At 40.8% G+C, this 23489-nt stretch overlaps 1 protein-coding gene across 4 annotated transcripts in view; it reads right to left on the bottom strand.

Moving 5' to 3' along the window:
* The window catches only part of Meis1 (Meis homeobox 1), a 146152-nt gene that overhangs the window by 118609 nt on the left and 4054 nt on the right, over positions 1–23489 (bottom strand). For 2 of the 4 annotated variants that reach the window (XM_013022567.1, XM_013022569.1), the window contains exons 3-7: positions 22534–22675; positions 21946–21996; positions 21103–21153; positions 19545–19691; positions 8665–8736 (exon numbers count right to left, since the gene is read on the bottom strand). In XM_013022567.1, coding sequence (XP_012878021.1) covers positions 8665–8736; positions 19545–19691; positions 21103–21153; positions 21946–21996; positions 22534–22675 — 463 coding nt within the window. The remainder of the gene's footprint in view (positions 1–8664; positions 8737–19544; positions 19692–21102; positions 21154–21945; positions 21997–22533; positions 22676–23489) is intronic. The other 2 variants (XM_013022570.1, XM_013022568.1) reach the window with 1 other exon arrangement.

Raw genomic sequence — 23489 nt, 5'->3', positions numbered from 1 at the left:
CTTTGACAAGGCGAATACTTCTGGTTTTCTTCCGTCAGGTCTTAAGAATGCTTGAAACTAAGTTGTTCAGTTTTCTAAATTATTCATGACATAGTATTTTTTATTCAAAAGGCAATTTTGCTGACATCTGGTTGAATGAGAGAAGCAATGACCTCCCCTGACTGTGTGCTCCTTCAAAGAAGGATAGTATCTTATTTGGATCTGTCTTCTTTCCTGGCTCAGGACATGCATGGTTTAGCCATCAATGCGTGCTTAAGGTACTGAACTTAATTATTATTAGCTCCCAGACTTCCAACAAATAACCTACATCTTCAAAAATCACCCCACCATCCTGAATAAAGAGGTCCACTGGTGAATCTTTACACCTTAAATTTGGACATACTGTGTCCACAGTACCTTTCCTATTTCATTGGACAATATATTTCACTACCATGGCTTGAATGATCACCAGCATGCCACCCAAATTGTCTATGGATCTGTTCCTTGGACTTTACATTTGTATGTCCAACTACAAACAAGTTTGAGATTAAGCTCTTCACATCTCCACTAAATCTTCTAGTCTTTTTTTTTTTTTTGGCCCAAGATGAAGACTAGAACTCTGCTGGCACTTTACAACCTGAGCCATGATGCCAAACCTCTCCTATTACTTTCTTAAATGTTACCATCCCAATAGATATTATACCATCTCTCCAGGATACAAACCTAAGAAACATCTGTGCCATCTCTCCCCTGAGTCTCTCCTCCTCTCCACTTTTCCATGCAGTCTTGTCTATTTTTTACACTAACTAATCAACAAAACCTCTCATTTCTTTTTTCTTATTTCCCCCCAATACTAGGGATTAAAACTAGTGTTTTGATCTTCCTGTAGCATACACCACTACATCCAGTCAAATTTCTCATTTTATACTGATTTCCTCTGTCATTAATGACACCCCCTCACTGGTCACCACAATCCCACTACAGCACAAGCTCCATGAAGGCAAGAGGGCTCTGTTTTGCTCACCATTACTGGATGGTACTTAGGAAATGAGCACTGAATAAGTAAGACACTCTGAGGATTTTAGTTGAATTCACTAAAGCCGTTATAATCTCTCCATAGGGACCACCGTTCCTTTCCTTGTTTCTTGTGCCTCAGCAATGCTAAGCTTTCTTCGGTTTCTAAGATTATTTGGATACCTTCTCCTCTGTCTTCAATGCCCTTCACTGCCCTTCTTGGTCCCAGGAACTATTTCCTTCTTAGTTTTTAAGGCATATTTCATATGCTACCTTTTCCAGAAGTCATTCCCTGATACACACACACACACACACACACACACACACACACACACACACACACACACACACACACACACAAAGTCACCTGGAACAGTGAGGCTCTGCTCTCCTGAGCAAGCAGGCCAGCTCACACTCACCTCTATTATTTTGCTCTCTCGTGCCTTTACAATCTTGTATCTGTGAACGTTTTGGACTAAATCTTACTCATCACCATATCTACAAAAATGCCAAAACTGAAATATGGATGTTTATGGATGTGTATATGTGTATACATGCGTGCATATATGTACATACACTACATATATGTGCTGGTACGGGGACTTGAACTAAGGCCTGGGCACTGCCCTTAGCTTTTGTGTTCAAGTGATAGAGCTCCAGCTTTTTGGTGGTTAGTTGGAGATAAAAGTTTCATGGAATTTCTGATCCAGACTGGTTTTGAACCGTGATACTCAGATATCAGCTTTCTAGTTAGAATTACACACATGAGCTCCAGTGCTCAGTTCAAATATATTTTTGAATGAATGAATAGCTTAAGTAATAGAGATAGTCACTTTGTTGTTACCTGATATTGTGAACATCATAAAACATCTAAAAGAGACTTGTAAAATCTAAACCTATCTCATATATTTGCATTCACAGGAACATATAATATTATATATATTATATATAATATAATATATATTTAAAAAGGAAAATGTAAAGCTAGAGAGATTCTTTTATAAAACCTAGATGTACCATGTACATGGTCTTAGACAAGTCTGTTATTCTTAATGGTTAATTCAGAAAAGGGCATATAAAATGCTCTCTTGTACACATAACACATATAAGTTGCCAGGCATAGAGCAAGTACTCAATCATTGAGAGCCATAATAACTCTTAATAGAACCACACAGATTGACCAAGTCAACCCTGGAAGACCTAACCAGGTGGATTGTGGTTATAGAACTTCTGGATAGAATGGTGAACCTGAGTTGGCCACTTAAACAGCTATCTCCCAGCTGGTGTGTGCTCAAGGAATGCAAACTGATCTTCTTGTCACCTTAGGATAACATAATTTTATAGGTGGTTTGTTTGTGTCTATCCCATCAACTTTAATTTGATATCTAATATTTATAAATCACTTTAGAGTATACAAAGAAGCACTCGGATGACTCTTCTCAGTTGATCATTCATCACAGCATAATGATGCCAGAATCATGCTTTCCAAATCAGAAAAAAGCAAAAAGGAAAAAAGAATTTAAACAATAGCCACAAACATTTCTACCAAGATATTCAGTGCTAGCTGCTAACACCTGTAATCCTAGCTATTCAGGAAGCTGAGAGCTGAGGATAGTAGAAAAAAAAGAAAAGAGAAAAGAAAGAAACAACAACCTCCATCCTACTGGTTCCAGTTTAAAAAGTGGGAACCTCATGATCTTGATGCTGAAGAGATCAGCTTTGAAGAGATTGATGAAGTAAGTACAGTGTTCAAAATTGGAAGTCAGTCTGCACCTCTCCATAAGTACTCTTTGGGGAGGTGCATTTCCTCTCTCAAATCACCAGTCTTTTCAGTAAAGGACCTCTAGTGGCCTGAAGATGGTGCATCTCCAAAGCAAGCAGTGTTGTCCCTCCAGGGCAGGAGCTAGTCACCTGAGGCTTGTGTCCAGGTGCACAGTGATCATGCACAGACACAATCTCACAGCCACACATGGCCTCCACACATGCACACACGCACACCACGCCTGTGACACAGTAGAAAGGACTTCTGAACAGCACAATCACACACTGCCATGAGAGCCATAGCTAATGACACCCTCCCTCTCCACTTTTCACCTCTATCTAAAGCCTCTCTCTCTCTCTCTTTCTCTCTCTCTCTCTCATAATCCTTAGAAGCATATTACATCAGCCAACATGATTTCTAACACACACCTCTCAATCAATGATGCCATCCACAAGAAAGGGCCACAAAAACCCATACACAGAGAAATAAGGAAGAGACAGGGAACGCAGGTACTGCAGTGAGAAACAGCTCCATATATACATGTGGACTTGAAGCTGAGGATGAGAAATGTGGAGAATTTTTTTAATGTATGAATATTTAAGGTCTGCTCAGTTCACAACCCTAATAATATTCTTAAAGGCCACCATTAGAATATGCTCGATAATCACAACCATATAACCATTCAGCCCATTTCACCAACATTAATTGAGCACCTACAAAGCAGGAAAAATTTGATCCTTTCAAAACATATTCTTGCCAGGTGCAGGTAGCTCATGCAAGTAATCCAAGCTACTCAGGAGGCTGAGATTGTGCTTCAAAAGCAGCCCAGAGACTCTTATCTCCAATTAACTAGTCAAAATACAAGAGTGGAGCTGTGGCTCAGAGTGCTAACGTTAAGCAAAAGAGCTCAGGGACAATACCCAGGCCCTGAATTCAAGTCCCACAACCATATATACATATATAGATACATGTATATATGTTCTTGCCAGGTGGCAGAGGATGAGGAGGTGATTCATACCTATAATCCTAACGACTCGGGAGGTTGAGATCTTTTCTACAAGTATGAGGAAGGAAAGTCAATGAGATTCTTATCTCCAATTAACCACCCAAAAAAGCCAGAAATGGAGCTGTGACTCAAATGATGAGTACCAACCTTAAGCAGAAAAGCTAAGGGACAATGCTCAAGCCCTGAGTTCAAGTCCCAGTAACCAGTACACATGCACACACACACACACACACACACACACACACACACACACACACACACACACACAGAAATGTATTTCCTCTAGGCTACTTCCATTTAACTTAAAATTCAGGTACGGAGAACAAAATTATTTCAGGGATCTCAATAAAACATACCCTTGCAAATCATTAAGCAAAATTGGTCTGACACACAAATTCAGGCAGTCTGCTTTGTGTTGTCTTCTTACTTAAATAGTTTGTGTTGTCTTTTTTTTTAGCCTTTAGCTGTTTTTAAATGCCTGAAGCATTCACAAATGAGTGCCTCAGTGTGTATGCATGCTGTGGGTTCAAGGGTCCCATTCACAGTTTAGGGGGTGTTTTAGGGAATCCATTCCTAAGTCTCTAGTGCTCTTGCTGAAATAAGCATTTGTTAATGCTGGGGAAGATGGGCAGGTGCCCAGGGCGGTCCCTAATGATGGCTCATCCTCACTTTCCAGAGAGACAGGTTGCCTCCTCCACATACTTGATCCCACTTTCACCATCGACGATCCTGTTCCTCATTCCCCTCCCTCTCCCCTCCCCCACCCCTTACCTTTGCCAAGCTGGTAGGCCTGCCAGGGTTCTTATTGAGCCCCATTTTAGTGCCAGAATAAAATGTGTCTATTACTCCACTTAGTAAAGGCCTGAGGGGTCATTTTGGTGACTCAGGGCATGTGGTAAATTAGTGGTAAGACAATGAAATCCACCATCATCTTTAAGGATCTGTGGCTCTCACTAAGACTAAACTTCTCTTCTCGTAGTCCCAGCCCTAGCAAGTTTGCCATTAAAGATTTTTAATCTAGACATGTGTGTTGTTATTATCCAATCATTCCATAAGTATGGTGCTTACCACATTGGTGACAGCTAGTAGTCTCACACACAGCATGTGTCTAATTCAGCATCAAGAGAGGAAGATTTCTAAAACCTTAACAGCTAAGCAACTCCGGTGTGTCGCTTCCACATATATGTACTTAAATATTTACATAAATAATGTATAGGTTAGATATTACCATATATATGATGGTAGCGGTGGGTAGTTTGTGGAGGCAAAGATAGTATCTGTTAAATTGAGCTCTATATTTCCCAGTTCTCACGTACCACAAATAAAACCTACAAAATGATAATTTCTCAAACCTTGAATCCTCTATCTCTGTGTAATGAGGCATATAGAGAGGAGGAAAAGGATTTTTGTGCTTTTTTGCCTTTGGTGAAAATTCTCAAAGGAGTAATTTCATCTCTAAGTGAAAAGTTTTCTATCACATGGTAATTGTATGAGTTCCAGAAATTGCTGAAGCCTGGGTTCAGGCAAGTGATGGTTGGTACATAAAGGTATACATGTGTATTCACTCATGCATGCATAGCAACAGAGGCACATGTGTGTGCACACTCACCATGCTCAGCAACACATCCCATTCATGTGCAAGAGGCAAAAGACAAAATGATGTAGTGGAAGCCAGGCACTAGTGGCTTACGCCTGTAATACTACTCCTGTAATACTGAGATCTATGGGTCCTGGTTCAAAGCCAGCCTGAGCTGGAAAGTCCACGAGACTCTTATCTCCATTACCAAAAAGCCAGAAGTAAAAGTGTCACTTAAGTAACAGAATGTCAAAAGGCTAAGGGACAACATACAGACCCTGAGTTCAAGTCCCAGGACTGGTATCCCCCGTCCCCTCCCCCCCCCCCCCGCAAAAAGGTGACAGAGAGGACTTGAATGTTTTATATTACATGACAAGGCAAATTATACATACATATATATATATATGTTGTGTGTATGTATATATACTTTAAATTCCACATATATATGTTTATATATATGTTTATATATGCATGCATATGCATATATATACATATATATTACTGATCAATGAAATACATTGCCCAAACTCCTGAAAATGTCCACAATTCTTTTTCCTCTCACTACTTGAAGGCTGACTGCTATGGTAGGCACGGAGGGCAAAAATTAGCTCAGATGTAGCATCATGGGTCATTCTGTCTATGCCTCTGAAAGTCCTGCTTTTTCACTGCTTGCTAGTTTTAGTTCTCAACTCTAATATTCGCAGGTGATAGATTACAGTTTAACTAATCCATCCAAGTAGTTTAAAGATCAATAATGTTTCATCTATAGATGAACAAGTATACCCAAAATATTTCAAAAGCTTTCTGGATAAAATCCAAGGATCCGTGATTAAATTTTGCCCATTTTCTTCTACTCCTGGAATCAAAGCTCCTATCATCCCCTGGTGATGCGTTCCACTGTGGTCTAAGAAGGTAACAGATTTCTACATGAGGCACATAACACACAAATTATAGAGGGAAAGAATAATTACAATGAAAAGCAATTGACAAGTATTGACAACCCAAACTGGAAAACTGGAAAGTAACACAGAGTGGATGAGCAATTTAGAAACTGTTCAAGTGCACTGATTGTTCAAATTCTACTAAGTAGTATGCTGTGGAACACAATCTCATGAAGAGAAGAAAAAATAAAGCCTGATTGCACTAAAAATGTCTTAGTAAAAGCATTTATATTTTAATAATCTTTCCCGTAGGAGCCAGGCCTGGTAATAAACACCCCCATAGTCCCAGCTATGTGGGAGAACAAGCCTAGGAATTCAAGACTAGTCTGGGCAGCAGAGTGAGACTCTGTCTCAAAGTAAATAATTTGGTTACTGGTGGCTCAGACTTGTAATTCTAGCTACTCAGGAGGCTGCGATCTGAAAATTGCAGGTCAAAGCCAGCCTGAGCATCTCCAAGTAACCACCAAAAAGCCAGAAGTAGAGCTACCCAGCCCAGGCTAAAAAGTCCATGAGATTCTTATCTCCAATAAATCACACACACAGACACACAGACACACACACAGACACACACACACACACACACACACACATGCTAAAAGTGATAGAGTACTATGCATAAAAGCTTAGGGATAGAGCCCAGGCCAGGAGTTCAAAGCCCCAGAACTGGCACAAGAAAAAATAAAATAGATGGGTACTAGTGTCTCACACCTTTAATCGTAACTACTCAAGAGTTTGAGGTCTGAGCATCATGATTCCAAGGCAGTGTGCACATCTCCAATTAACTGCCAAAAAGCTATAAATGGAGCTGTTGTTCAAGTGGTAAAGTGCTAACCTTGAACAACACATTCAGGGACATCATTCAGGCCATGAGTTCAAGCTTCAGTATTATCATAAATGAATAAATAAATAAGTAAATAAATAAATCTTTCTCTTATCTATCATGTTCTATTACAAATGGCATTATACTAATCAAATATATTTCTATATTTCAAGATTTTAACAATGATATGTATTTTGATCCTAAAATCATACCTACAAGCTTTACAAAGTAAATAGACTTTAAAGTTTCACTCAAACAAATAAGCAAAACCCTACTCCAACTAGTGCTACTGTATTTCCAAATAGTTAAAAATATTTCCAAATAGTTTGAAATATTTTTCAAACCTTCTTCATTGATCTGCTAAGGGATTTCTTTTAATTTTAGTTCTTTTTTTTATTATTTCTACTTAGCAGTGGAAGAAGATCAATAAATTATATGTCAGTTTACCTGGTGTTCTAAAAATCCATTTTAAAAGACAGTTTGCTTTCTATTTGAAACTTTGTTTTAGGCTTCTGCAAACAAATTAAGATAAAATAAACTCTAGTGTCTTATATAAAACAACTTCCAACCACAAACATCCTAGCAAAAAGAACATCCCATCCTTCAAAAAACATTGTCTCCTTAGTGTAAGTAGCTATCAAGACCCTGTGAGCAACTGCGAATCAAGGTGACCCATATTCTGGGTGGCAGGAGGAAGCAGGGCGTTTGAGGATACTCTCATCAAGGTCTGCACACAGCTTCATTTGACTTTTACCTTAATCATGCATCTTCAGTAAGTTGCTGTACTGACTCAGAAATATGGCTGAGGATAGTTTCTTTGTGTTTATTTGTCTAGTTGGTTGGTTGGTTGGAGGCTGGTTGTTGTTTGAGGCTAGGTCTCCCTATATTGGCCAAGCTGGCCTTCAACTCATGATCTTCCTGCCTCAGCCTCCCAAGTACTGGGATTACAAGAATATGCCACCACGCTTTCCTGTTTCCTTTCCTTTTCTTTTTTTTTTTTTTGTCACTCGTGGGGCTTGAACTCTGGGCCTGGGCGTTGTCCTTGCGCTCTTCAGCTCAAGGCGAGTGCTCTACCACTTGAGACACAGAGCCAATTCCAGTTTTCTAGTGGTTTATTGGAGATAAGAGTCTCATGGACTTTCCTGCCCAGGCTGGCTATGAACCATGATCCTCAGATCTCAGCCTCCTGAATAGCTAGGATTACAGGCATGAGCCACCAGTGCCCAGCTCTTGTTTCCTTTTACACGACGATAAAATCTGAATAATAGCAAACCCCTCATATTAAGGATTATAGTGACATTTTTTAAAAGCTCCAAAATTCTTTATAAACAACAGTACCTAGTGTTTCCTCCCCAAATCCAGTTCCTTTTTTCCGAAATGGACAGGAAAAACAAAGTTATTTAATTAGTGCTCACTATGGTGACAGGAGTGAGCACAATCCTAAATGCTTCACAAATGCCCTTATGCAGTTCTTATAGTAATTCAGTGAAGAGAATATTATTACTATTATTATCTCTCATTTGACAGACTATGAAACAGACTCACCACCAAGGGTAAGTGACTTACCTTCTCATAGCAGTCTAGGTTCAAGCACGAATGTTCTGACTCTAAATTGTACATCCCTGGGACACCGCCTGCCTGAAAGGGTGTGTGATTGAAAGTTGCAATCAGCACACTTAGTTGTTCTTTGTCAAGTATTTTGGAAGTTTTATCTTTTCTACTCTCAAAGCAGAAAATTCACAATTTCGATATGAGGAGGATAAAAGCTTGCCAATATGCAGTGTTGTTTTATTTTCCTACCTGGTAGCACTGTGTTTTGGATAAAAGAATCATTGGAAAGTTACTTTACCTATTGCTTTACACTGATAATTAGCAATAATGTATGTTTTACAGTATCCTCTCCTTTCCTTAGGAGTTTTAAGAAGTACCTCTAACTGTTATATTCTCAATGATTTTTTTGAAGCATCTGTTATTCCTCAAGGATTTCTAAATCTTTAAGCTCTGACTGTTAAAGTCAGAGATGGGAGATTATTCCTCTCTTGTATTATCTTGGATAAGATCAGAGATGGGAGATTATTCCTCTCTTGTATTATCTTGGATAAGATCATAAAGTAGGACTTTCTCAAAGCATCCCAAATTTAATTTTAAGTTTCTAGAATGGCCAAGTTTTCTATATCTTGAGGTACTTAACCTAGAAACCAACAACAAAATTGTAAGTATTATTCACTTTTTTAGGAAAGACCATGAATCAGAATGTTACTCTTCAGCTATGCTCAAGGGCTGAGTCTTATTCATACTGCTTCACAGTTACAGAGTATTTGCACTATTATAAGTAGATTATAAGCTAAGGCCCGTAATTGATGTTGGTGCTTTATTCTCCTCTTTTTTTTCCTATTAGTATGTTCTTTACCTACCCTCAACAAGCATTAGACCACCACCACCACCCAAAAAAAAACCCACACCATCTGGGTGGCAAGCAAACCTTTAGAATGTCTCAACAGTGGAGGGAAGAACAATGCACCTAACTGGCATGGGAAAATAAAATCACATTTCTACAATCCCAAATTCTAGCATACAATGTTTATATGCACTAAAATGCAGATGGTTATTGGTTCTGAATAATTCTTAGAATAAAAACATTTGAAAACCAACAATACACTTGGTAGGTACAGGATACACATTGCCCTCATGTCTCATTTTGTACAAGGAAGCTCAGGACACAATGAATCAAATATTTTCTTGGTGATTTTGGGATTGAATACAGCTTGTAAAAAAAAATCTCCAGATATGACAAACAATAGACCGAGCCATCAATTACAGGACCAGTGTTAAAAATTCCATGAACAATAACTATTCCTGGGAAAATCTGGGCACACCATAGGGTCAGAGAAAATATCTTCACAGAAAGGAAAGAGTTAAATGATCCTACTACTCAAAATCTTTTCACTAAAAAATTAATTTATCATTAAGATCAATTATGCAAAATTTCAGATTCTCTTTGTTCATAGCTACAGCCAAGAAAACGATGACAATTAAAATGAAAATAGCAACAGGCTGTTGCCTCTGGAACTAGGAAGCATAAATACAAGACAGCTCTGAGAGATGAGAGTACATTGAGGATAACCCTTATTATCTACTTAAAGATGTGCCATTTGGGGCACAGATGCCACCTCTGTGCCACAAAGAAAACTTCCATATGCCAAGTAGAGTTGTAGCATAATTCCCATTAATAATGTATATGATAGAATGTAAATAAATAATACATTTATCTGAACTACTCACAAGAGAAAAGCCGCAAGGTTACTCAAGATAGTAAGTGTCTTGGGAATGAACAATTTCAAATAAATATGATGTTTCATGGCTAGTATCACAAAATTTCTGCACTGAAAATTTCTTCAGAGCAAATTTGAAGACAACTTCAGATCTAGGTAAAGCCAACAACCATGGCAATGTCCTAACCAAAGCCTAGATGCTCAGGTTCACTTGATGTTATTGGACCATCATAGCAAATAGTGCCTGGCCTATTTTACATTACTTTTTAAATTTCCCTGCTACCTTGTTAGTTTTCATCATTCTTGCAATAACTAGGTTTAAAATGACATGTTCAAAAATTAGTGTCTTTTGCTTTAGGAAGAATAATATCAACCTTGCAGTAAATAGAAAGAAAAAAATATATATCTTAATCAAAGACTTCACCTGCTCTAGTTAGTATTCTATAACTTTGCATTTTAAAAATTGTTAATCTACCTCCAAGAAGCAAGTCCCTCTTGAGGCTCTGTAGATAAACATTCCATTTCATGTAAATAGTGTAAATATACTTAAGAATCTCAGGCATCAGATACCATTCTATCTGAAATTAAGTTTTCAACTCACTAAGGAATAATTCTGAATAACAGAAAACAGTATAGGTTAGAGTTAATTATAGCTTGTCTATCAAATTGAGTTAATGTTGATCACATCCAAACAGTTATAGGGACACTAAGAGGAGTTTTGTTGTCAAATAAGTTCTTACTCTTTCTGTTTTGAATACATTTTTAAAGAAGTTTCCTAATAGTCATAAAAACCAACTTTGCTTTAAAGAGGTTCTATGGGACATAATGTGAATGCAAATTCAGAATAAAATGCTAATCATAGAGAGCTGGGACCAAATATGGACTATCAGTTAAGAACACAGTCACTGAAAACACCTTTAAGCTTTCAGAGGAAGAGCTCAAAAGGGCTGATGTGGATCTTTCTATCAAATGTTCATAGCCCTAGGGAAAGCAAGTAAGAATAACAAGCTCTCAATTTTTCACCTAATTGTAAGGCACAGGTTGGGAATATTTGATGACTTTTGGTCTCTATCCATTCCTGTTCTAAAGGAACAATTAACTTCATTTCAGAGAAAACAAACGCACATATGAGTAACAATTCACAAGGTACTATAATAGGAAATAAGACCTAGAAAACTAGTTCAAGCTTAAAGCTCAGACATGGGATTTTCATTGTTCATAAAATAGTGAGAAAAAACTCACAAAGTGATAAGGAAAAGAAAGAATTGTAGTTCTACCTTTCTATACAATAATTAACAATCCAGATCTTTGCAGTTAAGAATAAACATTCTACCTTGTAAAGTGTGAGGAAAAAAAATCTATAGACATGGAAATCCATGAGCAATAGAAAACAATCACAAGTTGCTTATGTTGTCATGTACTGCTATTAGAATGTTGTTATATATTGATATTAGATCAATTATAATAGCACTGAAAATATTAGATTTCTATCAGAAATACCGATTCAAAGTCCCATATGTTTAAACTTGTTATAAAAATTAAGACGTTATATCATGAAAAAATGGGAAATAAAGTATCATGATTACAATTTTTTTACTTAATCTTCCTAAATGAATAAACAGTTGTGGTCACTTAAAAAGTTTTACTTAGTAAACCAAAGTTGTAACAGGATTTCTTTTCTGTAGAAGAATGACTTAAGTTTCATAGAGAATTATTACATTGTTTACTCTAGTTTCTTTACCTTGTCAATGCAAATTCTATTAATTGTAAGTGGAGTCTAAGTATCCAGGGAAGACTCAGTAGTAGAAATATATTTCTTGAGAATTATAAATAATATAAAATTTATTTTCACAACTTATTTATCCTCCAATAGTTTAGCTATACTCAGTGGTGCATATGTCATAGAAAAGCTGTAGTGATTTCCCTTCATAAGAAGTTACTATTATGGTTCTCACTACAATTCATATTTGACTACATCTACTTATAATACCAATAAACAACAGGTGTATAATTTCAATAAATCTAGAAAACAGCCTCTTTTGCCAGAAAATAAACTCTTTATAGTAGGTCTTAGTCATTTTTTAGGAAATCTGAACCAAGAAGTCAAGAAATATAAAATAATTTTCAAAGATTTGCACACTCATATTTTTCTTTAACGAGAACACATTTTCTAGACTAAGAAATGAGATTTGGCAAAAGAGTTCAGAGGGAGTCTAGTAAAGTGTTTGCCAATTGTTTTAATTCTGTGCATTTGAATGTATTAAACTAATTGAGACTGGAGTCTACCAAAAATATTGCAATGAACATATCCTTGCTTATTTCACACATTATCCTTTATATCATTTGTTAAAATGTCAAATTTATAAGTGTAGGACATTTAGCAATTGTCCAATATAGGTATATTTCCTGGATAGCCTGTTTAAAGCTTTCTTAAATTCCATACTCCTGAAATCATTGCATGTTAAATTTAGAATATAGTGAAACTCTTATTTTTTAGACTACCTAGATACAACCATCTTCTTGATTACATATATGCAAGGTTCATTTACAGATGTTAAGGATGGTAGTGTACCCCAAAAGAAGAAGTTAATGACTACGGTCTCTCTATAATTTACTGAGTCCTAAAAGCCAAGATCTGAAACTACAGGGTGCCATTGTCCAAAAAAGAAATGTACTCAGTATTTGACTTGTGAAACGGTAGCCCCTTTGTATAACACCTTAATAATAACTATAAAAATTTAAAACAAAATCTGAAACTATCATTAAAACTTATGTGTTTTAGTTTTCCTTTTTTTATTTTATTCAAAAAACTTCCTTGACTTTTGTAGTCCTGGAGGTTGAACCCGGGCCTTCCACATGTCCTACCACTGGGCTACTGTTATCCCTCTACCCCTTAACTTTTTAAATAGGTATTATGTCCTGATATTTCCTGCTGAGTTAAGAACCCTAAGATTGATGTGATTTACAGCAGTGTTCTTTTACTTGAAATTCTGAAAACCTTTGGGCTTGACATCTGTACAACTGTCAGATAAACAGGGTCACATGCATTTTATTTCTTTATTTGTAAAAGAACACTTTCCCATAATTTTGATCTAATTTTGAAATATTAATCTTTTCCACTCAGGACAGAAAAATTGTTTCAATCATAACATAAATTCAAGCATTACTTTGATACAAATATGACAGATATCAGAATCAAAAAGAGGCCAAGAAATAGCTACAGTGGCAAACATTTAAGACTATGTAACAAAAATGACTGAGCACCATATCAGTTTACTATCCTTCAACTATTTCCCTGACAGTAGAGTCAAATAATATTGAATTATAGACCTTCTTAAAGGAAGTCTTATTTCATGTTCATTTTTTTTTATCATTTCCCTGGTAGGCCACATAGAAATTTGGCTATATGCCTACTTTCCTCCAGAAGTTTTTCAATACATACTTGGGTTGTGTTTGATGATTAAGTGTTCACTGATTAAAACTTTTAGGGCTGGGGGATTGCAGCTCAGTGGTATAGAGCACTTGTTTAGGATTGGATCCCCAGTGCCATGCAAAAAACAAAACCAAGTTAAATACTTCAGAATTTCACAATTAGCATGTTCGCATTTCATAAGAAAATACTGTTGTAGTGAAAAACATTATTTCATGGTGACAATATTTTCAGTTATGACAAGTGTCTTAATAATTTGTTATGTACTCTTCAGTTTCTCCAACTCCACCTTTACAGGAAGGCTAGTTAGTGGGCCTGTTTGCTTGACCTTAATAAATATGTTTCTTCTCTGGTCCCACAAGTAGTTATTTTTTTCTTGAAAGAATGGAATTGGGGTGTGTAATTTTCCTTCAATTGCCCAGCAGCAGTTGTGTTTTAAATGTTTTGGACTATTAAAACATTGATGATTCAAAATTTATTTTCAAAGTTAGGTAGTGATGTGGATATATATATATATATATATATATATCCTTATCAGTTATTCTTTTTGAAAACAGAACCTACATTCAAATCCTTTACTTCTTTCTCGTTCTTTTCTTCTTCCTCTACTTTTAAGCTTTTCCACATTTCCTAATATGAGTCTGTAAGTTAGAACCGATGGTTATGGTACACACAACTACCCTATATCCTTCTAAATGATGAGCAATGGAGTCATTCTGGTGAGAGAAGGATTGCTATTTGAGTGACCTATTGCCACAGAGCTAGTTAAATCACTGAACAATAGTTGCTGTTATGGGGTTTTACTTTGTACAAAGTAGCATTAGTATCATTGCTTTCCATTAACCATACAACTTGCACTGGGGACTTCCACTGAGAAAGAAGAAGAGAAACAGAGAGAGGGAGATAAAGGGGGAAATGAGAGAAGGAGGGAGAGAGAGAAAGAGAAAGAGGGAACTAGAAACTATGAAAACGGATAAGAGTAATATTTGCACTATTAGCACCTAGTGATCTTGTACACTGGAATGAATCTCTACTATTTTGCATAGACCCTGTGCTTTTTTTCCTCATTGTTTTCCAAAATATTTTAAGTGCCCTTATTTAGCATCAGTATATCCCTCTCCTCTGAAGTTCACACATAAATACACATTAAAAGCTAACCAGAAAGTACCAATAAAAACACACCTGGTAAACAAGTAACTTAATTCAAAGGATACTAAGCAATAACGGGCCTGGAGTGAAGATCCAATTAGCCAGTGTAGTGACAAGCAGTCAGCACCTTATTATTTAATCATTATAGAGAATCCTGCCATAATTTCCCTTTGACATTTTTTTTAAAAAGGAATTAAGAATAAGCCACATGACCCACAACAATCTAAAGTTAGATGATGCTAAGACCCCATCACTTGCAAGGCTTGGATACAGTTAGAGGTTCGAGATTAAGTCAGTAAGTGGGACCTATGAAACATTTAAAATTTAAATAAGATGTATCCCAATAGAGGCATTTAGAAACAAATTGCTTTTAAAAAAAAAACAAAAAGGTTGTTTTTTTTTTGTTTTAGGCTGAAAATGTATTGCAGAGGGTTCTAGGATCCGTAAAATATCCACTAGCCCCTTCTAATTTTTCCTAAAGAAAGAGATTCAATCCATGAGGGACTCAAGGTTGTCCCTTACCTTGACACCTCTCTAGGACAAGACTTAAATTTCACTAGGATGAATCTTCACACCATGGGGGGCGGGGGCGAGGGCCGGCTGCAATTTCCGTCAAGTTTAAGTACCTTCAAACTATGTCTTAGAAACAACATCCCGATCTTTGGAAATAAAACCCAATCGCCATCCAAAGTTCCCAAGCTCATTTGGGAACGAAGGCGCCCTGGGATCCAAAGGATCAAGTTTCCCCCCAGATCCGGGGCCCAGGCCACTTCTCGGGCAGCGTGGCTTGGGCGGCCGTCCCCCTTTTATCCACTCAGCTCCCACCCCTTCCCCCACCCACCCACCCCTGGGATCCCAGCAGCACTTGGCATTTAACTTGCCCCGGTGAGCACGGCTTTCCGGTCCAATCTCCGAGCGTCACATTACTTCTCCCCAGACGTCAGAGGCCAATCTGGATTAACATGCAACAGGGCGCCGCGCGCAGCCGGGCAGCCCCGACCCGGGAGCTGTTAAATGCAGATTCAGACGAGGTGCCCCTGGAGAGCTGCTGTTGAATAAAACTGTAATCCAAAGGGACCATCTCTCGGCTTCTCTTTCCTCCGGGGAAGAAGTGGGGCCGCTGCTAATACCCCAGCATAGGCCCAGCTAATCTGGACTGGCCAGGAACCAGCTAGACGACCCCAGGAGGCGACCTTGGGGACCTAGAGACTCTGCTTCTCTCTCCACTCTTCCCTTCGGTTCTTGGAGTTGAAAACATTTAGATTCCCGGAAGGACGAGCAACAGACACCCCAAGGGTGGAGGGCGACGGCTCTTTCCTGGAGTGCGGCCTACAAAGGAGCCTCTGGGTGCCCAGGATCTGTGCTTCACCCTCTGGGCGCTCTCTCTTCCAGCATGGACCCCTCAATCACGCGCCCTGCCTCCCCTGGACTAGCATTCTTCCCCTGGTGCCAACCAGGCCGAAGCCTGGTCTGGATGCCTCGCAAGATTATCTTACTTTTGGTCCACTCCCGGGTCTCAGCCAGGTCCTCGAGCCACTCCGCGGCAGGAAAGACCCCCGCGGGTAGCTGCGGGCCGTCGGGAGGGCCCGTGCCGAGCCAGGAGCGCGGCCGTCGGGAGAGGGCGCCAGGAGGCCTGCGACTGTGAGAGATGGCTCTCAGGCCAGGGGACCTCCAGATGGCCTCCAACACCCGGGGAGCGAGGAATGCCGAAAAAAGGGGGAGGAGGCTTCTCCTGTGTCTTCATCTGATACCAAATAATAATAATAAATACTAATAATAATGAGACTCAACCCTACGGACTTTACAAGGCCAAGTGGATTTCCGCCGATTTAGCACTCGGAGAAACCTCCAAAGTCGTCGATCCCAGATCCCTACGCGGTTGGCAGCCCGAGCGCCCTTCAAAGTAGGGCGGGGAGGGGGGAGGAAAATAAAATAAACCGTGCAGCCTGCAGGCCCTAGAGACAGAGGGGTTAATGAGCTAACGAGGCCCAGCACTCTCGCCATACCTGAAGCGTCAAGTCCCAGAGCATACCCGCTGCTAGGCCCAATCTGACTGCGGGCTGCGCGCGGACAGAGACAGGTGGAGAGGCCATCCTTTCAGCCTGGCCCCGGGGCACCCCACTAGGGGTTCACTGCCCCCTCTTGGGAGCCCCTGCCTCAGGCTCCAGTCTAGAGAACTGAAGCCCACAGGGCGGCCCAGGTGCCTCGAACTTTATTCTCTACTCCCCTAGGGGAGGAGAGCCAGTGAGTATCCCAGGCACCGTACTGCGTGCGCTCCACTCCGCGCGCCCCTCTCTCTACAACCAGTCCAGAAACACCGGATCCTGACTCTCAGGAACCTCACCATAATTAGGACTAACTTTTGGTTTGCTGCCCTCAGATCAAATGAAATCTGGATGCGGGATCACAAGAGCTAGTCCATTTCACAACCCAACAGCAGCGCCAGGAGCCCATGCGAGGCTGCAAAGCCCACCTTCAAACGTCGGGGACCAGATAGCCTGCTTATCTTTTTTCTCGCTCTCTTTTTTTAACAGGTAGAAAGCCAGCATACAACACGAATTTTCACCCAATTCGATGATACACTAGTCTGTATATCTCCAATTAAGAGAAGCGGGTATCAAAACTTTACCGAAGAAGTACAGGAAGAATTCCGTGATGTTCTATCAATCGTTTTATCCCTTCTCCCCAAGAGCACTCCAAACACCTTTGGTTCTTTTACCTTTGACTTGAATAAAATAATGATTCGTTGCGAAAACGGGGTATAAATCTTCATCTTGGAGGCAATTAAAGTGTTGATTTCATTCGTGCCCCCAAGCGATTCTTGTAATTTGCTCAAATAGCTTTACATACCCAGCACTCCGAAGCTTTTAGAATCCCATTTTCTAGTTAGGCTTGTTGGATTACAATTTTTACTCAACAGCAGCTACCCTAGGGTTCCGGGGAGGAATCTGCATTTAACAGCTCAGGGACTGGACCCCTAACTCAGCCTCCACAGCCTGCGCGCAACCTGGGCTCCCCCGCGCCGGGATGACACAAACCCAGCCCAGTGCACCGCCGAGAAAGTTTACAACTCGCCAAATAGGCGAGTTAAAGATCTGGAGAATTTGGCGCTTTTAAAGCACTGCTTTCCCGCACTTCTCCCAGAGCCAGGAAGGAATTCAGCCTGGGTTGCAGGGTTGCATATCCAAGCAGGGTATTTATTTATTTGAAAGATAATTTGAGGAGAAGGAAAACCTTAAGATTAGCCCAAAAAATGAAGTTTGTCAGGGCTCTTCAAGACGGAAGCTAGCCAACAGTGATCATGGTAGAACTTGCAAAGGAAAACTATGAGGAGTAGCTGGCCCTTGGCTTAACAAAGAAAGGCTGGCTGATCTCTTCTCCCAAGAAGGGCCTCACGTGCCAAGTATGAAAGAGAAACTCTAGGCCTTCACTTATATGCGGAGGGGGTTAGAGGAGGCTGCTCCCCAAATCTCGAGACTCCTTGCAATAATTCGCAACAGAGCTGTCCCAGGCCCAGTTTCATCTCACTTACTTCTCACGTTTTCACTTTCATTGCATTCCCCCCCCCCCCCGCAACTCATTTGGACCAATCCAGAGACACAGAGGCAGGAAAGAAAGGGGGGAAATGGGAACCAACGGTGGCGTCGGGGTGACAGAGAGAGGGGGGTGGGAGAAGGGAGAGAGGGAGAGAGAGAGAGAGAGAGAGATCTCCCTTCTCCCCAGGAACTCCAAATAAAAGTCGTCCCTACTTAGCAACCCAGAGGAAGAATGGTCTGGAGGGAGGATCTGGAGGTGGAGGGAGAGCCAAGGGCCAGGCAGCAGTGAGCGCCCCCACCCTCCACACCCAGGAGCTGCCAGGGTGTCTCAGAAGCTGACATTTCCAAAAGCTGCCAATGCAAAGGGCCCCAGACCACATACCAGCTGGAGGACAAGTGGAAAGGAGGAGGAGAAAAGTCCATATTTATCTGTTTATCTAACCTCGGCCTGGTCTTATTTTTTCTATTAAGTACAATAAAATGGGCGAGCTTGCAGCGAACATCGCACAAAGCAATGTTCAGTGAGGTCTAGAAGCGTTCGGCTGAGGAAAACTGACAAGACAGGCTAATGAACCGTACAGACAGGGAGAAAATAGCCAGCATTTGCTAGATTTCAAACCCTCCCTGTCTATCTTAGACCACCTATCTTGGATTTATTCCTAATAAAATAAGAAATAAGCAGACCCTACACTTTTCTTTTCTTCAAGATAGAGGGGGGAAATGCTTATGAACAAAGCCCGACAATCGGAGGCAGTCACTGGCAGTTAACACTCCCATTATTATAGAGGGTAAATAAAATAAAGACAAAAATTAAAAGCGACAAGAAACAGGTCAAGTTTGCCGGCAAAGCTTTTTACAAGCTCATCTCTCCAGGTCGAATCTCAGAGCCAGCCTTAATGAAGCAATAATAGCCACATTATTCAAAAATTTTCATTTCGATGGAAATGTATCTAAAAGGGACTTAATCATATGCAAATAATAAAAGGAGGTGGTAGTGACCCAGCAAGCAATATGCATACAAATTTTTTTCCAGGGATGTTGAAATTGAAAAGTGCATACCTGGTCGGTTAGATTTGCTGATCTTGTTATATCTTCACTGTCTGATTTTGATCCTCCTTCTCTATCATCTATCACCAAATCGATAGGCATTTTCCCTTTCAAACAGCTAATATACCGGTGGCAGAAATTGTCACATAATTCGTGTACCTACATTATGACAGAAATAAAAAAATGGAAATATAATCAAGAGTGTGTAAGTGACATTGACAAGTGCAATCCACCCCCCTTGTGAGACCCAAACTTCTAAATAAGGGAAACACAAGTCAATTGTCCTCCAGAGACCCCCAGATGCATCCAGAATTAGGAATAACTTTCTTTTCTTGCAAAATAGAGATATCCCAGAAAATTGACAGTGACAAGATGATTCACAGGCTACAACATATTCAACACCCGTGTTAAATTCATCTGCTCCCGGGGCTGTGGCCATTACAGAGGTGACCTGCGTAGGTGACATTTAAGGTAAACTATTTAATTTCACCCAGTTACTTTATCATAAATCCTTTTCCAAAGTGTCTACACATAATCTCTAAAGAACCTGTTCTGTGGTGACATAGTACGTGCATATGTATGTATGTCTGACAACTCAAGTCCCTGTGACATTTATAATAATTAGTGTGTCTACCCAGAAGGAGCATATTTTTGGGATACTTCTTTAAAGAAAAAAGAAAGAAATCAAGGTTCCAGTACTCATAATATGAAAAGAAATCTATAGCCACAAATTTATCTGATAAGAAAGAAAGCAAGAAAGAAAGAAGACTCCAAATATTTAGGCATAAGAGGACTCTTGCAAGCCCTGGGCATCACTGATATGCAAACATTCACAAGAAACCCCCACACACTGGCAATTTAATGTTAGTTTGAATTACAATGCATTAAGTTTTTATTGCTGAGATTTATAGAACAGCTAGCAAAATCAAGTTATCCCACACCCTTTCTTGAGTGTGAAGGTGGGGTGTGTGTGCTGGGCTCAAAGATTCAAAGAATTGACACAACCAGTAACTCTGCTTTGTCTCTGCAAAAGGCTTAATGGGCCTCCCCCACCATCTCCTCCAGACTCCTTTGCCCACTCCTCCTCCCCTTCTGCCTCTTCTGGGTCTGACCTGCCGCTGCTCTCAAACTGTCTTCCAAAAACTCAGTTAAAACTAAACAACCCCCCCCCACACACATACCCAAGGTTGCAAAGCAGAATAGGAAGAGGAATCAAAGAGACTGCAGAGGTATTAACCTGGGAAACAAACTCACAACAGCACTTGGCCACGATGCATAGACTTGTAACTATTTACACAAAGCCAGCAAGGTATTCAGAACCTACACAAGGCCAGGACATTTGTGATCTCAGTTTTAGTGGCTGAAATTGTAATTAAACTGCAAAGAGAAATGGACTCTAAGATTGGCCTTGACACTAATTACCAGCAAGAAAGACATTTATGCAAAATATTTCAGAAGCCTGAACTTCATCCATTCTGAATCCTCTCCTCTGTGTGTACTGGGGGGTTGGGGGGTGGAGAGTGGATGAATGAGAATGAGAAGTAAAGGAAAAACAGACTAAAGAAATTACCTTCTCTAATTCCAACAGATGAAACCTTAATACTTGTATGGCTTGAATCATCTGCAAAGATACAAAAAAGAATGAGTACCCCATTCTTGGTTTGCAGAAAATCGGCTGAGTTCTAGCTCCTCCAGGGCCCCCTCCACCCGGCACCCCCAGTAAACAGAGTTATTTTGATTTATGGCAATAACACTAAAACTTAATAGCAGCAACCGTGTACCAGCTAGAGGTTTATATTTCTTAAGGAGAGAAAAAAATAGCTAAAACAACAACAAAGCATCTAAGTGGAGATCATAAACACTCTTCTCCCCCAAGGTTCTCTCCTTTCTGGGTCCCATGGCCCACCACCCCAATCCCCAAAGGACCACACTACTGGGCTTAGAGGTTTGCTTGGAGGGACTGAAAGGCAAAAGATGGCAGATAGCTCCCCAATTGTGGCTTTTCACATTGCAAAACTTCCAGCTGCCTTCTGCACACCTTGCTGGCCGGCAAGCTGGTTGTTTGAGGGACTCTTGTCGGGTCACTGTCCTGGTGACAAGACTTTGAGGGCTGGAAAGTCGGCAAAGTTTAAGCACACACGCTGACAGGACAGGAGATAAATCCCTGCGCTGATTAGGGCAGCACTGCCCGGCTGTCATAAAAAACAAAAGCTCGCGTTTCTCCCGGCTAGCTCGACCCGGCCCTTGCGAGATGAATGTTTCCCTGCGAACTTGTCCTCAAACCACTTATCCAGGCAGGGGGAAATGTTTGCAGGAAGACCCATCTAGAAACTTCCAGACTCTCAAAGCAAAGCAGGAGAACTGGGATTGGGCAGAGGGAGATGGGGGAGGGGAGTAAAGGGTCATCTCTTACCAAGTTATCCAGTTCTGGATTAGAAGAAAATAGAGGTTTTTCTGCGCGGATCTAAATACAAGTGAGGAGGAGAAGGGAGGGAGAGGGAGAGAAGGGGGAAAAGAGGGGGAAAAATGAAATCTGGTCACCTTTCTAGTTTTTGGCCTTATTATACTGTCAGGGACAGGGTGTAACCTGGGGGAGAGGGCAGGGGCTTGGTGACTTTGAGTTTGTCCCCAACAGACTTCAATATGAACCAAATAAACCCAAACCAAATCTAGAGTTCAGTCTTATTGCTAGCAACTATGCTTCTCAGACTGTGGGAGTCTGCTCAGTTCGGCCAAGTCCCAAGCACTGGTGTTAGTGATTTTCTTCCCTAGTTTATGGACGGTGAGTGGACATTAAGGGGGTGATTTCAAGTTATCCAAGAACACACACGCTCAACTCAACTCGGGGGGGAAGAATCTCGGGCTGGGTTTAACACGTGGGGCTTATGGGAGGCGACCTGCTGGTGACTTTTGAATATGTGGCTGGCTGTGTGTGTTTGGGGGCAGGATCCCTTCTTGTTTCTTTTACTTTTTTTTTTTAAAAAACATTTGTTTTGCTGACCTGTTTGGCGAACACGGCTATATCTTCATTGAATGACTCTGAGGAGCAGACGTCCCCGCCCGCCACCCCCGGCTCGCGGGGGGTACAAGTAGCTAATTCACATTTCTCAAAAATCAGTGCTAAGAGAGGGAACAGGGGGTGTCTGTAAGAAAAATACAACAGTCATAAACAACACAACGGTTAGTACCCAGTCACTGGGGGAAAATACAAAACAAAACAAAACAGGCGCTCAAGACAAACAGCCAGAGAAGCTTGAAGCAGAGACCTCCCCTCCCGACTTGGTCATCTACTTTTCTTCTTTTCCTTGACCCCCGCCTAGGTGACTGGTCACCTTCTAGGCTTCCTAGGACTCTCAACTCCGAGGCCCGACTCTTAGACCCTATCTGACGATCAGTGCAGTATCTGGCTTGAGAAATTGACAACATTTGCTACGAATAAAACCCAAGCGGTTCCAGCAGCCATTTTGAATCAAGTTTCCCACCCTGGCAGACCCTTGGCCCTGGGCTTCAGGTCCAGGACTTGTGAGGGGGAGGGAGAAAGGCGCCGGACCCAAGGGGAGGAAGAGCTTTCTCTGCCAGTCGGCCGCGCTAAGGCCGAGCCTCTCCGGATCTTGGTGGCAGGCATTCAGCTAACTTGGGGACCTCTGTGGCTAAGGGACCCTCATTCACTGACTGCACCTATACATCCCTGCCCCAAGGGCCTTGGAGAGCAAAGAGGCCCTTCTTTGCCTACCATGACGCTCCCCTCCCTTCGCCAATGCTCCTCACCGCCCCCTGAAGAAAGTTCTTTCTACTGTTCTGTGGTGAAGCTGAATTTCATTTTTGTCTTTTCGGAGTGTCAAAGTATCCAGTATTATGCAGGGCCTGGATGTCGCTTGTGTCAGGCCATAATAAAAGAAGAGGAGGAGGAGGAAGAATGAGGAGGAGGAGGAGGAGGAGGAAGAGGAGGAGGAGGAG

This window comes from Dipodomys ordii, unplaced genomic scaffold (assembly GCF_000151885.1).
Source record: "Dipodomys ordii isolate 6190 unplaced genomic scaffold, Dord_2.0 Scaffold63, whole genome shotgun sequence".
Taxonomy (NCBI): Eukaryota; Metazoa; Chordata; class Mammalia; order Rodentia; family Heteromyidae; genus Dipodomys; species Dipodomys ordii.
The sequence above is the reverse complement of the archived record's forward strand: the minus strand, read 5'-3'. Positions and strand labels throughout refer to the sequence as shown.